Source organism: Ictidomys tridecemlineatus, chromosome 7, assembly GCF_052094955.1.
Source record: "Ictidomys tridecemlineatus isolate mIctTri1 chromosome 7, mIctTri1.hap1, whole genome shotgun sequence".
NCBI lineage: Eukaryota > Metazoa > Chordata > Mammalia > Rodentia > Sciuridae > Ictidomys > Ictidomys tridecemlineatus.
Window position 1 is genome coordinate 172,067,776 of NC_135483.1, and position 15,615 is coordinate 172,083,390.

Here is a 15,615-nt window from a genome sequence, read left to right on the forward strand (position 1 = left end):
TAATTTCATCTAAATAATTGTTACATGCATCAATATATCTGCGTTTTGTTTCCCAATCTTTTTTTTTTTTTTTTTTGCTGGGGGTGGTACTCGGGATTGAACTCAGGAGCACTCAACCACTAAGCCACATCCCCCAGCCCTATTTTGTATTTTATTTAGAGATAGAGTCTCACTGAGTTGCTTAGTGCCTCACTTTTGCTGAGGCTGGCTTTGAACTTTAGATCCTCCTGTCTCAGCCTCCTGAGCCACTGGGATTACAGGCTTGTTTCCCAATCTTTTGAGGCAGCAAGTTCTATTCAATCTTAGTTCTCCCTAATCCTTAATTCTTTCCATAATTCATTTGGATGTCCTTAAATGTATCTTCTCCGTTATTAAACGGATGGATGAGTTGGTGTGTATTTCTTCCAGTCAGCTTTCTTGTGGGTTGCAGTATTTATGTGTGGTTGACTCATCTGAGGACAGCGCCCTCTGTTCTGGGCATTTTAAATATGGGGGAGCTAACTAGAGACAAAAAAAAAAAAAAAGGAAAAAGAAAAAAAAAGTGGGAAGGGATCTCATGAAACAGACCAAAGACCAATAGAACAGAGAAAGGGGACTAGGGAAGGGAGGAGGGAAAAGAAAGAGGAAATACTGGGAAAAAATAATCAAATTATATCGTTATGTCATGTGCACATACAAGTATTTAACAACAAATCCCACCATTATGTATAATTATAAAGCACCAATATAAAAAATATGGTGGGGCTGAAGGTTGGCCTATTGAAGAAGCATTTATTATTCTTTCTTTTCAAGGAAGAGGGAATTACAGTCCATAGCTGGCATTGTTTTCACAGTTCTTCCAGCTTCAGTTCCTAACACTTAGTCCTGTACACACTTCCTCCTTAGCCCTTCCCAATGTCTTCACTCCAGCCATCCTGCACCAACAGGGAACTGTTTGTCTTGGGGAGAGAGAAATTAATGGTGCCTGTAATAAATTTAGTATTCATAAAGTAGCACCCATGTGATAAACAACTTCTTACCTTCTTTTTGATAAAGTTTGTGTCTGTGAACAGGTTGTGGTAGTGGGTGAAGATGGAAATCCTCAAGTCTCATGGTTTGCATCTTTTTATCCACCTGAAAAGGAAATAGGAGATTGTGGTTGAGAATTCACTGTTTGAACTCACACAGACCCGGTTCAAATTCCAGTTGGTAGCTGGGTAGCCCAGGTCAAATCAGCTCATCTCTTTGAACTGGAGTTTTTTCATCCATAATAAATGGACATAATGAAAGTGCTCCAGGTTCATGTGAAGTTTTAGAGAATTCAAGAAATGGCAGTTATGATTAATTTGGAAACATCCTTCCATTAACTCACCCCCCAACCCCCATCACCATTTGTATAGAAAGCTGAAATTATGGACAGGTGCCTACAGGGCTGTCAATGGTAGGGTGATAGCAAACAGGGTTGCAGGGGGCTCAGGGCTGATGCAGTCAGCTGACTTGGAGACTGAAGCATATGAATCACCCAATAGCCAAATTCTCCAAATTCCAGAAACAATTGAGAAATGTCTCTGCAACACGGCCTATCTCATGTATGCAGAACTTGATGGTCCTCTTTCCTGTCCCCTGCTCTGGTGTTGATGCAATGACTACTCTGGGCAAGCTACATTCTCATTATTCCTAAGACTAGCACTTTCTGGACATTAGCCACCTCCCTGAATGAAGGGACCCAAGGGGTTCAGGCTTCCATCTCTTTATGACCCTTGATGTGGAGACCTTTTCTTCTTCCTGTTGGATCTCTTCACCAATCTCAAAGCCCTGTTTCTCTTTTTTGAAGACAGAACTTGCTTGTTTCTATTAGTGCTCAGCACCCATAACATTTCAAATCTAATTTGTTTTTCTAGACCTGTGACCTTTCCTTCTTCTTCTTGTTTTAAACTTTAATATACATTCCCCATTGCTTTGCATACATTATAGGAGAGACAGTATCCTCAAAATAACCCTAGAGACAGAAGCTAAGTATTAATTCATTAAAAGGGGCAATCACATTTATAATAAAATAATTTGTTGTTGTTGTTTTTCTACCAATTTGCCACAGAACATAGTTTGAACTTTGGTTTAGGAATTAGAAATTGGATCCTGGCAGATTCCTTTCTGGAATTTGTGGTTTCTAGTACTGTTGAAACTTTTTATTTTTCTTTGTATTTTTCTTTGTGGTTTTATGAAGGCAAATCAAGAATCACTAACCTTCCAATGTCTTGTCGCAGGCTCATTTATGTTTATGGAATGGGTAAATTTTAGTCTTTGCATACAAAGAGGTTCAATTTTATGTACATTTCTATAAAAATGTTGATGACTAATTTAATAATTCTTCATAATGTTACTTTCTCTTTCAGCTTAATTTTATTCTGTTTCTGAACACTGTTAGAGTTCTGGCTACTAAAATTTGGGAGACCAATGCAGTCGGGCATGACATGAGAAAACAATACAGGTAACTCCAGAACAGGTCTCTATCAGAGGAAATATTTTAGTTACTATTTAAAAAAACAAATATCAATTGATTGGAAATGTATTTAAGGGATTAAATTTATCAATGTGTGTTTGTGTCTCATTTATGTAATTTTAGATATATGCATATTTTCAACATGTAAATAATCCCAAACCTTCCTTCATGCTTAAATTTTAAGTATATTTTTAATCAGTTTTTAGTAGGTTGGTATTTTTCTATAAATCACATGAACTCTTGGACAATCTCTTATTGATGATTTAGAGAATTTTGTCTGCATTTAAAAATGTGTCATAACTGGCAATAATCAAGAAAGAAGACTTCTTGTTTTGTGTCCAATCCTTTTATTGAATTGGCACCTACCAATATAAACTTTCAAGAACTTTCGAATGTCCTGATTAAAGGAGGTCCGTTGTTTAGCCTTTCATAAAAAAAAAAAAAAGAGAAAATTGAGGATTAATAAGAATCACGTCAAACTATCTTAGGAGTATGTCCATTTCTCCCAATGATCATTTTGGATATTCTGAGTAATAGTGACCTCTATCCAACTAAAAATGCACATAACCAGGTGGATGTGGATTAGTCTTTTCGATTCCTAAAAAGGTAACTATTTCTTTCTGCCTCAGGTTGTTATGGAGTGTTATCTCAGTTACAAAAAGGAATAAACCATGGTCAACATTTTGATTCTCTTTCACTTATGTTCTTTAAGCCCTTTGCTGATTATATTTAGGCAGCATTTGTTGCTGAGCAGCAATGACTGCAGGTATGACCTGGAGTCTAGACAGGATGCGTGGTTTGGACTAACCACCAGCTCCCAGCCCCAGATATTTACAGTGCTGCAAATGGTGGTATTGTAATATAAGTTGTGTATAAGAGTTTATAGCAAAGAACCTGGGCTATACTATTTTGTCATGTGTTAGGTTCCATTGGTGAAGGCAGGGGCTAAAGGATGCTAGAACAATGGAAGGTATTAATAGCCTTTCAATCTTCATAAACTAAAAATGTGCAATGGTATTTGGAAACTACTTATTTCTTTAGTTCTGAATATAAGCTGATAATTCTATAGTTCTGAATGTTGTGAGCTTGTGTTCTTAGGAAAAAAAATTACCCAAGCTATTTGAGAAACTGAAGGGAACAAAGATTGGCTTATCTTTAATATTAATTGAAAAGAAAATATTTAGAGTTAATTCATGGGAAAATTATTTCTCAGAATAATTGAGAAGAATAATTTAACTACTATTCAGAATTCAGAATAAGTTTTTAGTAATCTGGTGTTAAGAAGTTTTTAAAGTTTGAAGTTGTTAATGACTAATAGAAGTCAGGGAAAGTTTATTTTCAGCTATATAGATCTTTTTTTTCATAGCTGAAACATATTTAATAATCTTAATAATGTCCAGAGTTAAACCACATATAAAATGTAGTAGAAAAAGAAAACTTTCTTTTTTGAGGAAAAAATATGGAAAACTACTTGGCAGCAATTTGGAAAATCAATTCAGTATTCAGTTTCTGAGGCCTTAGATTGTCAAGTTTCACCTTTTAAGTAGATTTAAAAAAATGAAATTTGTGTCCCTGTCTCAATGAGGTTTTTTGGTATTTAAATTTATATCCACAGTTGTTGAGTATTTAAATTTATATTAATTCATTTTTGTACTTTAAAAACATATTTCATTTTGTTATTAGCTTTCTCTAACAAATGTTCAACTATTCTTGATAAAATAAAAAAATACAAAATATAAAGTGTCCAGTGATGACATGTAAAACAGCACATTTCAATGCATAATACTGTGAAAGACTAAAAAACACCTTAGAGCTAAGATCCTCTCCAGGTGAGGATGTGGTTACACACATCCTTTACACACATTCTTTTTAAAAAGACTTTTGAAAAGTACCTAAGACTCCTTTGTTGATAAAGTGGATTAAAATGGAAATGAATGAATACAATCAGTTTTTAAAATAACTTCATTTTAAGATAATCATAGATTCACATGTAGTTGCAGAAATAATTGAGAGAGGACTCATATATCTTTCTCTGAGTTCCCCCCCCCGTGATGACATACTGTGTATAGTTTACAGTTATTTAAAACAAGATTGACGTGAAGAAAATTAATCTCTCAGATTTAATGGCAAATTCTTACATTTTTTTTCCCTTTTTAAATCACAATTTGATTCCTTTGCAAAGTAAGAAAAGTTGCCCGGGATTGGAAAAACATTTGAACTATGAAATATTACATATGCAAGACTAATGAGAAAGAATATTTCAATATTTTGGTTAATTTGATTTTTCCACTCAATGACAAACAAAAATCATATTTCATGTTTATTGTTTTTAGAATAAATTCAACCAATACTTACATGCACAATGATAGTAAAGAGGACAGGTTTTAAGACTGAATCATCACTTACTGTACAATCTGGGTGAGTACTTCTCTCTGAACCTCTAACCTGTCCTGGAAAGGGGGTAATGATAGCTCTGTCACATGGATGCTGTCAGAATAACATGATGCAACCAGCGCCAGATGCAATAGGGACATGGTGTGACCTCCTTGAAACCACAACCTAGTGGGAGGGAGAAAAGGAGGGTAAGAAGGGAGAGAGAAAGGGAGACATTAATTTAATCTCCCTCTTAAAGGAGAAAGGTACCAGTAGGCATGTATCTATGAGATGCTATGTGCACAGAAAGAGAACAAAAATTAATTAAAAACCAGGAAGGATCAAGAAAATTAGTATTGTTCTCTTCCTTCCTTCCTTCTTTCCTTCCTTCCTTTCTTTCCTTCCTTCCTTCTTTCTTTCTTAAGGAAAATGTGATTGTCTAAAGACACGTAAAGATTTTTCCAGAGCACTTCATTGGGGAGACATCACTTAGGAATTGATAGCACAAAAAAAAGGGCATCTATTTTCTAGGCAGTACACTGAGTTCTCAAAAACCATTTGACTCCTTTGTTTTCTTCTTGTGTCTTTCCCTGTGGACACAGACCATAACCCATTTCCAGCAAGCCAGAAGACCACCATTAGTGAATCATCCCTAAATCATCTCATTAGACAGCTGTGCCTTTGCAGATAGCCAAGCCATGAAGATGTACAGTGTGCACGGGTGACCAGATGGACACTGAAAAAAAATATTAGTGTCCAGAATTGCTGGATGCCCGATCTTAATGTGAACAGACAGATGATGATGTGTGTACATTTGCTTGGCACATACCCCTGCTTTAATTCATTCATTTCCATTGCAGAATACATTCCAAAAGAGGATGTGATCACAGTTTACACAGAGATAAATAAACACACTTTAAATATTTAACTCATTCATCAATGAGGGAAGTGGTATAATATTGCAAATGGTTCAACAGAGAAGATAGAGTCAGATAATGGATGCTGAAATGAATTTACAAATGGATGCACACCAGAAAAACTTGTCAGTAACTACAGAGCTACACAGTTAGTGACCTTCTCAGGCATCCTTTGCATTTCTGTGGTAGACTGGTTTCTAAGGTGGCTCCTAAGATTCCTAGCCTCAGGTGTACATGCCTTGTAAAATTACTGTCCCTGAACTCACCTGGAGTTTGGGCAAGACTCTTGATGAGACAGTTGCTCTCCCCTTAGTTAGGTTACATTGTATGACAAAGGAGGTGGGCTAGTCACTTCTCTGATGTGTTATATAGATTCCACTCTGGAAGCCTGGAGAGATTCTCCTGTTGGCTTTAAAGAAGTAATCTGACATGCTGTGAGAGCCTGTGACCAGGACCTGAGGGCAGCCTGTAGGAATCGAGTGACCCTGTTTGCAGCCAGCAGACCTCTCTACCATTGTAATAAAAGAAGGTCTTCTAGAAATCTAAATGAGTGTACAAGAGAACCCTGAGGTCCAGAGGAGAGTGCAGCTCTGGATGACGCTGTGATTTCAACCTCGAGAGACCCTGAGCACAAGACTCAAGTATACCATGCCTGAACTCCCGGTACTACATAGAAACAGAGCAATAATAAATGGGTATTGCTTTAAGGCAGTAGTTTTGTGGTAATTTATTATATAGCAATAGAAAACAAATATAATTACTATCAATTTTCTGCATATCAACTTTTAGCTCTACACAGAGATTAAAAAAAAGTCAGACAAAGATGGAAAAATCCAGAGGATTCAGGTAAAAGGGTATTTCCTTTATTCTGTTGCCTAATGCAACTTTCCTAAACTTTGATGCTTGAGACCATTTCACAATCTATTGCTTTTCTCTATTTTTTGTTTTAATCTAGTTTTGGGCTCTTAGCCACACATAGTAAGAACAGAGTTAGCTTGATTTTGAGAACAATTCCCAGGGGGATTTACTCTTCCTCTTGAAGAGGGAAATATAATTTTCTTTTCCGAGTGATGTTAGACAAAACTTTTACGCTTCTGCAAGTAAATTTGATATTGTCACTTTGTATATGATTAGCTGGAGTTAAAATGGCTTGCAGGTATTCAAAGTGTCCTATAGTCTTGTCACGATGGGAAGACAGGGTTTATGGTTCAGGTTCAGGAAGACAAGCACATGCAAAGATCTCTGAAAGCTAAAGGTCAGAGAAACCCATTGCTTCTCAGGGATGTCTTGAATTAAATGGACTTAATGTAGAATTTTCAAATTGAATGGACTGTAGGTAATGCAAGGTATGAGGTATTTGCACTAGGAGCAGCAGAGGAAACCAGGGGCCTTAGGGACAGGTGGATGGCACTGAGCCTAGAGGAACATGTGGTCCATGCACTCCTGAGAGAGAAGACAGACGACAGAGAATGAGGTGGAGCAAATGTGCAACTCTAGACATCTCAATAGGTATTACTATATGATTTTGTGAGACTCTTCATCTTCTATAAGAGTGGTAAGAAGGATGTGATAGAAAAGTATACATGTGTGTGAATGATGATCCCTGGTAAAGCATCATAATATTAGAGCTCTGTGGACTTCTGTACCCTATTCTGTCATTGCAGAGATGAGGAAACTGTACCACTGTCAGCATGGGTATTTAGAAAGTCTAGAATCTGAATTCAGTTCTCTTTAGTCTTAGTCCAGTGTGGCCTCAACTTACCTAAATAATTTCTTTTTCCAAGAAGAAAATTAAATCAATAGATAAAGCAGCTGGACACAAGACTAGTGAGAACAGAGGAAGGTTGAGGTTATTAGGTATAAATGATTCACAGAGAAAGAGGGCAATATGAAAAACAAGTAAGAATGAAGACACATTTGGCAATTTCTTGGGTAAAAAGTGCAAACAAAACAAAACCAACCAACAACCAGAAAGTGGTACACTTGGATGTGCTAACTAGCTATGGCTGCATAATTAGTGACCACACAAAGTGGCTTAAAAAATATACTTGCCATTTCTGTTTCTGTAGCTCAGGAATCCAGGCCTAGGTCCTCCACTTCAGTCTCTTTCAAGGCTGCAGTTGAGAGGCCAGTTGGGGCTGTGTCAGGGTTGGACTGGGGACGTTCACATGACTGTTAGTAGGATTCAGTTACTTGCTGGATATTGTTAGATGCCACCTTTTATCACCACTTGGGCCTCCCGACAGCAATTCACAATGCGGCAGCATCCTTCACTGAGGAAGCAAGAGAGAGAGAGAGAGTCTGCTAGGAAGAGGAAAGTTAAGTCTTATGCAACATAATCACACATGTGGCATCCTCTTATCTTTGTTAAAGTCTGTTGGTTAGAAGCATGTTGCTGGTCCTGCCCACATCAGGAAGAAGGGACTGACAAGGACATAAATAACAAGAGGTAGGGTCATCAAGAGACATTTAGAGTAAGACCATCTGTATTTGTTGAGGATTCTCCAGGGAGACAGAACCCATAGGATAGATACAGATAGATAGGTAGGTGGTAGGTAGGTAGGTAGGTAGATAGATAGAGATATACTAGAGGGGGTTTTGGGGGGGGGAGTTGGCACACATGATAATGGAGGTTGAGAGATCCAATGACAAGGCTACTGAAAGCTGTAATACCAGGGACACCAGTAGCATGGTTCAGTTCAAGTCCAAAAGCTTTAGAACAAGGGGAGCAAATGATAGAACCCTCAGTCCAGGGCAAAGTCTGGAAAACCTAAGGGGCTGCTGGTTCAAGTGCCAGAGAACAACAGCTGGAGAAACTGGAGTTTCATGTCCAACTACTGGAGAAAAAGCTGTCCAGAAGAGAAAGGACAAATTCACCTTTCCTCTGCCTGTTTGTTCTATCTGCATCCCCAGCTGATAGGATGGGGCCTGCTCACATTCAGGGCAGGTCTTCCCCTCTCAGTTCACTGACACACAGCACTTCAAAGCCACAGAGAGGGGTGGAAGAGGAGGTTGCATGGGAGCAGGAAAGCAAGGATAAGACCCCAGTGACTAGATGGCCCCCTGCAGCCTCCCCTGCAAGCACCTTCATAAACACACCCTGGGGAATCCTCTGCCACTTCTCAGGGTTTCCCTTCATCCAAGCATGTCAAAACCTACAATCAACCACCACACCATCCTCCTGGAAAAACCCAGGAAGGATTCCTCTAAATACAGAAGAAAATGTGTATGACAAGCCCATTAAGGGAAATCATATCATGAAATCACCTAGTCTGAAGATAGAAAAAAAAAAAGTAGACAAATAGAACTATATAGGTAATAAAGTTTAAGATAGAGTAGTGTATGACAGAGAGTATTCTGAGGAGGCAGGTGGAAATAAGTGCATTCACTCATAAAGAAATACAAAATATCTTCAAGAGTAGTTGATTTTAAGATGAACAAAGCATCCAAATCCTGTCCAGGAAGATGAAGGCAGTTAAAGTGGATGGAGGAGATCTGCATCTTTAAATCTCAAACATAAGAGGACTGAGGACAGAAGCCAAGCACTTCACAACTTTGTAAAAATAGCCTCCTGTAATCAAGAAGAGTGAAATGAGTGGAGATATTTAGGAGATATTAATCATGGGAAGTGAGAATCAACTACCTGATTTAGTATAAAATTGACAGGAAGAGAAGGAAGGTGGTGGTGGGGGGCCTAGCAGGAGTGGTGGAATCCAAAGACAGGTGGCTTCTGTTAACAATGCTTAATTTTTTTCCAGCAAGCTGCCTCTGCTGAAAGAACGCTAGGCTGATGAATAAAAAGGCTTGCTGCTGTCTTTCAGGAAACTTGCCAAGTCCACGCTGGTCCTGGTGCTGGTCTTTGGAGTGCACTACATCGTGTTCATCTGCCAGCCCCACTCCTTCACAGGGCTCTGGTGGGAGATCCGCATGCACTGTGAGCTCTTCTTCAACTCCTTCCAGGTAAAGGGGGGCATCTAGTCACTTATCCTTCACTTTTCCTGCTCCCATGCAACCTCCTCCTCCACCCCTCTCTGTGAAGCTTTGAAGTGCTGTCTTCTGGGGCCTTCAGGGCGCAGTGTTCAATGGCACTTGTGGTTTTCCATCCTAGAGGTCTGGTTAATTCCCTGACCCCAGCAGAAGCAGCCCTGGAGCTGTTTCTCACAGGAACAAGCCTAGGCAGCAAGATCAGTAAGCATATTGTTGTAAAATATGTAACTCCTGCAGAGCTTTTGTGTGTGGAAGATAAAGGGAAGCCAAAGAAGGCTCTGGCAGGGAAGAGTGAAAAAAACGGGTGGGGAGGTTTAAAAGGTAAAAAAAGAGGAAGAGTCTGCCACTACATGTTTTATCTCCTTTGAAATAGGATGGCCATGATCCCTTGCGCTGATCACTTTTCACCTTGCCACCTCCTACCTCCTATTACGTCTAGTCTATACGTAATAGTCTGAAGAATCTTGAAATATATAAATTTGACCATGGTACTTAACTTGCCAGAAATATCCACATATTTAAAGTTGAAATGCAATTTTCTGGCATCCACAGTCCTGCCTGGATGGAGATGGTGTGAGGTAGCCCAGGATGTTGTAGGCACCCCAGTGTGCTATCATTGCCACTCTTCTGTTCCTCAAGAGGCTCACACTTGCTGTTCTTTGTGCCTGGAATGCTTCATACAGATGGTTTCTTGTTCTTATCATTCAAACAAACTTAGAGGTCACCTCTTCAGTTATATATTGGTTCCTCATCTGCTATACCTATTGGTCTCTCTAACACTATTTATCTTATCTGCAAATGCTTATCATCTTGTTTTCCTCATATGATTATTTGTTTGTGTTTTGTCCATCTTTCTTCTTTTCCGGAACTGTTTTGTTTATATTTGCATTGTCTTGCTGAGCCAATCCCAACACACTGTATAAGCTCAATAGAGATTTTTGAGTAAATGAATAGATTCTTTTTACTCTCATCATATTTTATTTTATGTCTCTGGTTTCTAGCATTCATAGTCTATACCTATCTTTTACCAGTCTGGGGATGGGAAGATGTAATCCTTGAGTGGCAACATAGATGAAACTAGTTAATAGCAATCAGTTATAGCTGGGTGTGGTGGTACATGCCTGTAATCCCAGTGGCTTGGGAGACTGAAGCAGGAGGATTGCAAGTTCAAAGCCAACCTCAGCAACTTATCGAGGCCTTAAGCAAATTAGCAAGCCCCTACCTCAAAATAAAAAAGAATAAGAATAAAAAATGGGCTGGGGAGCTGTAGCTCAGCAGTTAAGTACCTCTGGGTTAAATCCCAATACCAAAAATAAATAAATAAATAAATAAATAAAATAAAAGAAATCAGATTTTTGCTGTCTTGGAGCATTGTATTCAGTTAGTTATTCCATCTAGTTAATTAACACCAAGGAGAGAATTGTAATAAATTTAGTGTAAAAGTAAGGGTTTGGAAACATTAAGAAAAAGTAATTGAGTTGTCAGTGGGCTAACAGTGTCTTTGTTTTGCAGGGTTTCTTTGTGTCCATCATCTACTGCTACTGCAATGGAGAGGTAGGTCTGAAGGAACCCCCAAAAGTCAATAGAACTAGCCCCAGATAAGCTTGTAATTTAGTCCATTGTATGTTGCTATAACAGAATACCTGAGAGTGCATCATTTAAAAAGAACAGAAATTTCTTACAGTTCTAAAAGCTGGACAGTCCAAGTTGGGGTCCCCCTCTGGCAGAAGTGTTCTTGCTGTGTCGTTGCACAGTGCAAGGCAGTGAGACAAGAGATTGCACTGGGAAGGATCAAACTTAAAACCTCAATCTCTTTCCTAACTGGCATTCATCTATTCATGAGGGTGGAGCCCTCAGGACCTAAATGTCTCTATTAGGCCCCACCTAAGAAAACTGTTCTCTTGAAGATTAAGTGTGCAATCTAAGTACTTTGTGGGGGATACATTCAAACCAGAGCAGCCTAAAAATGGTTATCACAATGTGAGCTGAATCTCTTTGGAGGATTCCCAAGATTTATAAGACAGATGGATAGGGGGAATGAAGGTGATTTAATCATACATTGTTTCAAGAAGGTAAGCATTGATGTAAATTATTTCTAAGCATTTTGAAATGACAACTCAGTTGCAAGCCCTCATATTAGAAGCAACTTGTTGGAGTATAGGTTGATATTTGCATGACAGTGAACTTCAAATTCCAGTAAATACGGAAACATACTCCATTTCAAGTTCTATCAAAAATTCAAATGTAAGTTTCTTGGGCACATCCATTAAAATACTTCAATATTTTTTTAAAACTACAAGCTGGGAGTTGACCAGGGAGAGGTCAGCACATTGAATGATAGATTTTACCTTTTCACTTTTAACATGTTGGATGAGTTGCTACCTTCTTTCAAATTTGCAACTTGCTGCAAGTTTCAGAAGTGCAAAGATATTTCCAGTTGCTATAGATCAGCTAATGCTTCTGACCACATTTGGGGTTTGGACATTGTGGGATGCTAGGTCAGTCTCTTAAGTAACAATTCATTAATTCCCCAGATTTACTTCTGTACCATTTGTACCTCATTTTGCAGGAAGGGGGAGTAAATCAGGTGCTTATTTTTGGCCACGATGAACAGATAGGAGGTTGTTGATTTAGTTGATGTCAGCTTGCCACCTTTCTACTGCTTCCCTTAGAATTTGCAAATAAGCTCCTCTGGAAATGGGCAGTAGCAGGACAATTGAATCTTCAGTAGCAGAAATGGAAACAAAAGCCCTGCCTTCCTGGGAATGTGTTTGCAGTGACTGATTTTCCATGGAATGTCCTTCTTTCCTCATTTTTCTTTCTTCATTTTGCCTATAGATTGAGAGGGTGGCAGTCCCACTCCAAGCTGAGGATCTCCCTGCCATTCCTCAGTCGAGAGTCATTAAAGTGGTGGAAACAGATTTTACTCAGTAACTACTGAGAGTAGGGGAAAGATCCGAACTCCATCTAATTAGGGCGGGAGCATTTTAAAAGGAGAATGAGGAAAGGAGTGTTCAGAGGCTCAGTGGAGTCAGAGAATGAAAAAGTGTAAAATCGGCCAGTGTGGATGTGATAGGCCAGCTGTGCCTGCTGGTTGCAGTTCTCTAAGGCAGGGTTTTATCCTCCCACAGAGACTGGGAGACAGAGGCCTTATCCTTCTTGATGATTTCAACTTGAAGGAGTGGTTCTCAGGTCCTTCAGAGAGAGGCTTCTGAGAGGCCAGGACTACATATTTACAACTGTGAGCCCTTGTTAGTAAATGTTCTAAGAGGTCAGGGGACTGTTTTCTGGTGTATTTGCCAGGGCAGATCTTCTGGCAGCATTAAGCTTTTTCAGGCAGGCACTTTAAGCAGGGATGTGATCATCCACAGGGTCCTCCGACTCTGTGCTGCTAGAAGTTACAAGAGTTTGGTCAGGGGTTTGAATGGAGTAGCCATGTGCAAAGGGTTCTGCAGTCCTTCAGTGTCACTATTTGTAGCTTATTTGTCTTCCAGACAAAAGTCTGCTTTCCTCTCCAAATCAGATACTTCTATTAGCTGCATTGCAACTTCTAGTGAAATACTATTTTGGACAAGTCCTTTATTTCTCCCTATACCTCAGTTTGCTCATCTCCAAAAATAGCTCCTATTCTGAAGATTTTTTTAAAAATAGCATTGTATCTTTTAAATTTTTTTTAAAGTCGTAGATGGACACAATACCTCTATTTTTTTTAATGTGGTGCTGAGGATTGAACCCAGTGTCCCACACGCTAGGCAAGCGCCCTACCTGTGAGTTACAACACCAGCCCTCTTGAAGATTATTTTGTGGTTGAGAGGGAATGTATCTGTAAAGTCCCAGGTGCATAGAGGAAGCTCAATAATGATTATTATAATTGAAATCAAGTCATACATCCTTGTAACAAGACTGCAGGGTCTCTTGTTTCTGATACATGTTTCCTGTGGTTCAGGTTCAGGGTGAGGTGAAGAAGATGTGGAGTCGGTGGAATCTGTCCATGGACTGGAAAAGGACGCCACCATGTGGCAGCCACAGATACGGCTCCGTGCTCACCACTGTGACTCACAGCACCAGCAGCCATTCCCAGGTGGCTGCCAGCACTCGCCTGGTGCTCCTCTCTGGCAAAACCGCCAAGACAGCCAACCAACAGCCTGACAGCCATGTAACTTTACCTGGCTATGTGTGGAGTAACTCGGACCAGGACTGCCTGCCACACTGCATCCAAGAGGAGACTAAGGAAGGTATTGAGAGGCAGGCAGATGATATTCCAGCGGAGTCTTCCAGGCCAATGGAATTTAGTCTAGTCACGGAAGTACGCCAAGGAGAAACCAAGGATGTTTTCTGAGTCAACGATTGTGGCAGCTGGGCATGGTGGTGCATGCCTATAATCCCAGCAGCTCAGGAGGCTGATGCAGGAGGATCATGAGTTCAAGGTCAACCTCAAAAAAGTGAGGCTTGCTAAGCAACTCAGTGAGACCCTGTCGCTAAATAAAATACAAAATAGATCTGGGGATGTGGTTCAGTGGCCGAGTGGCCCTGAGTTAGATCCCTGGTACAACCCCCAACAAAATTCCTCTGCCTGAGCCTGAGCTGAAAAGTTCAGGTTAAGGTGTTACTTAATGCTTTCAGGCTCTGTAAGGTGTCTCCCATGGGCACAAAGAGGAAGTGCCAGGGAGGTAGTTACTTTGTTTTGCCATCAAATTCTTTTCTAAATTAATGTGTGGTACTTGCCCTGTAGTTGTTCATTTTTTCTGCTACATTTACATAGAAAAGGTTTCAATTGCTTGGCACTAGCTTTCTCTCATAAATATCACCCTAAATATGATAGAGATCATTTGATGTGTATCATTATTTTCCTTGTGAGAAATTAGTACTCTCTTTTCTCTTTCTCACTTTATTGTACTTCTGTCATTACATTTGTTCCGCCTGTGCATGGGAGCAGCTAGGATCTGAAAAACGCATGTTGAAAGATTAAAGATCTAAGAACATGTATGCACTGGAAATTTAGTTGGCTGGACATGGGCCAAATAATAAATTTATAACAGTTATGATGATTCTTTCCTAGAAACAAGGGAAGTTGTCCCAAAATGAATATTTCACATTCCCTTCTTTTGAATATGCTCCTCATGACCAGCCAAACCTCAGGCCTTCCCTCCTCTTTCTTTGTAAACCACAACATATCAAGGGTTTTGCTCATCTGTAAACTTGGGTCTGCAAACTGGTTTTGTTTGTACTTACTTATGTTAGTAAATTACACTGCATCTGTATCTTTTTATTTTTTCTTCTATTACAGGTGGCATTTTGGATAAATTAAAAGTTTGTTTTAAAAATGCATTTTGGGTCCCTTCAAAAAATTTCTTTTCATCCTCTCACAGCATTTTTGAGAACTAACCAAACTTTTCTTCTCCAGGTCTGCAGTCATTAGTATTTAGCTCTTGTGCTTTACCGAGCTTGAAATGTCAATAAGCATGGAAGTTATGAAAATGTTTTTTGGAGTGCATGCCATGAAGCAGACATCCTGTTAGGTTTTTACAACTTCAACCTGGTTGATCTTCACTACAAACTTAGGAATAAGTCTTACCACTGTCATCATTTCCACAGACGACTCCCAGAGTAGAGCAACTTGCTCAGAGTTACCTAACTAGTCAGTGACAGCTTCATTCACTCCAAGTCTCAGGTGCTTATAGCCATTGTACTATACTGTCACCAATATATATGTAGCTAATTGGCCAACCAAATAATTTAACATATGCCTTCTGGGTAGAGAGTGTTATAGGAACTTGTAATATATTTTAGCTTCCGTTCCCTCATGAAATTTCTGTCCCCTTATGAAACACATATAGGAAATGAAAAGGATCACAGCAA

General features: G+C 39.4%; 1 protein-coding gene across 2 annotated transcripts in view; it reads left to right on the forward strand.

Annotated features, from left to right (window-relative positions):
• The window catches only part of Pth2r (parathyroid hormone 2 receptor), a 101,886-nt gene extending 86,802 nt beyond the window's left edge, over positions 1-15,084 (forward strand). For both annotated transcript variants that reach the window (XM_040294814.2, XM_021721272.3), the window contains 4 exons: positions 2,373-2,467; positions 9,591-9,729; positions 11,269-11,310; positions 13,703-15,084. In XM_040294814.2, the coding sequence (XP_040150748.2) occupies positions 2,373-2,467; positions 9,591-9,729; positions 11,269-11,310; positions 13,703-14,095 (669 nt within the window). In that variant the 3' untranslated portion in view covers positions 14,096-15,084. The remainder of the gene's footprint in view (positions 1-2,372; positions 2,468-9,590; positions 9,730-11,268; positions 11,311-13,702) is intronic.
• Positions 15,085-15,615: the final 531 nt, after the last annotated feature.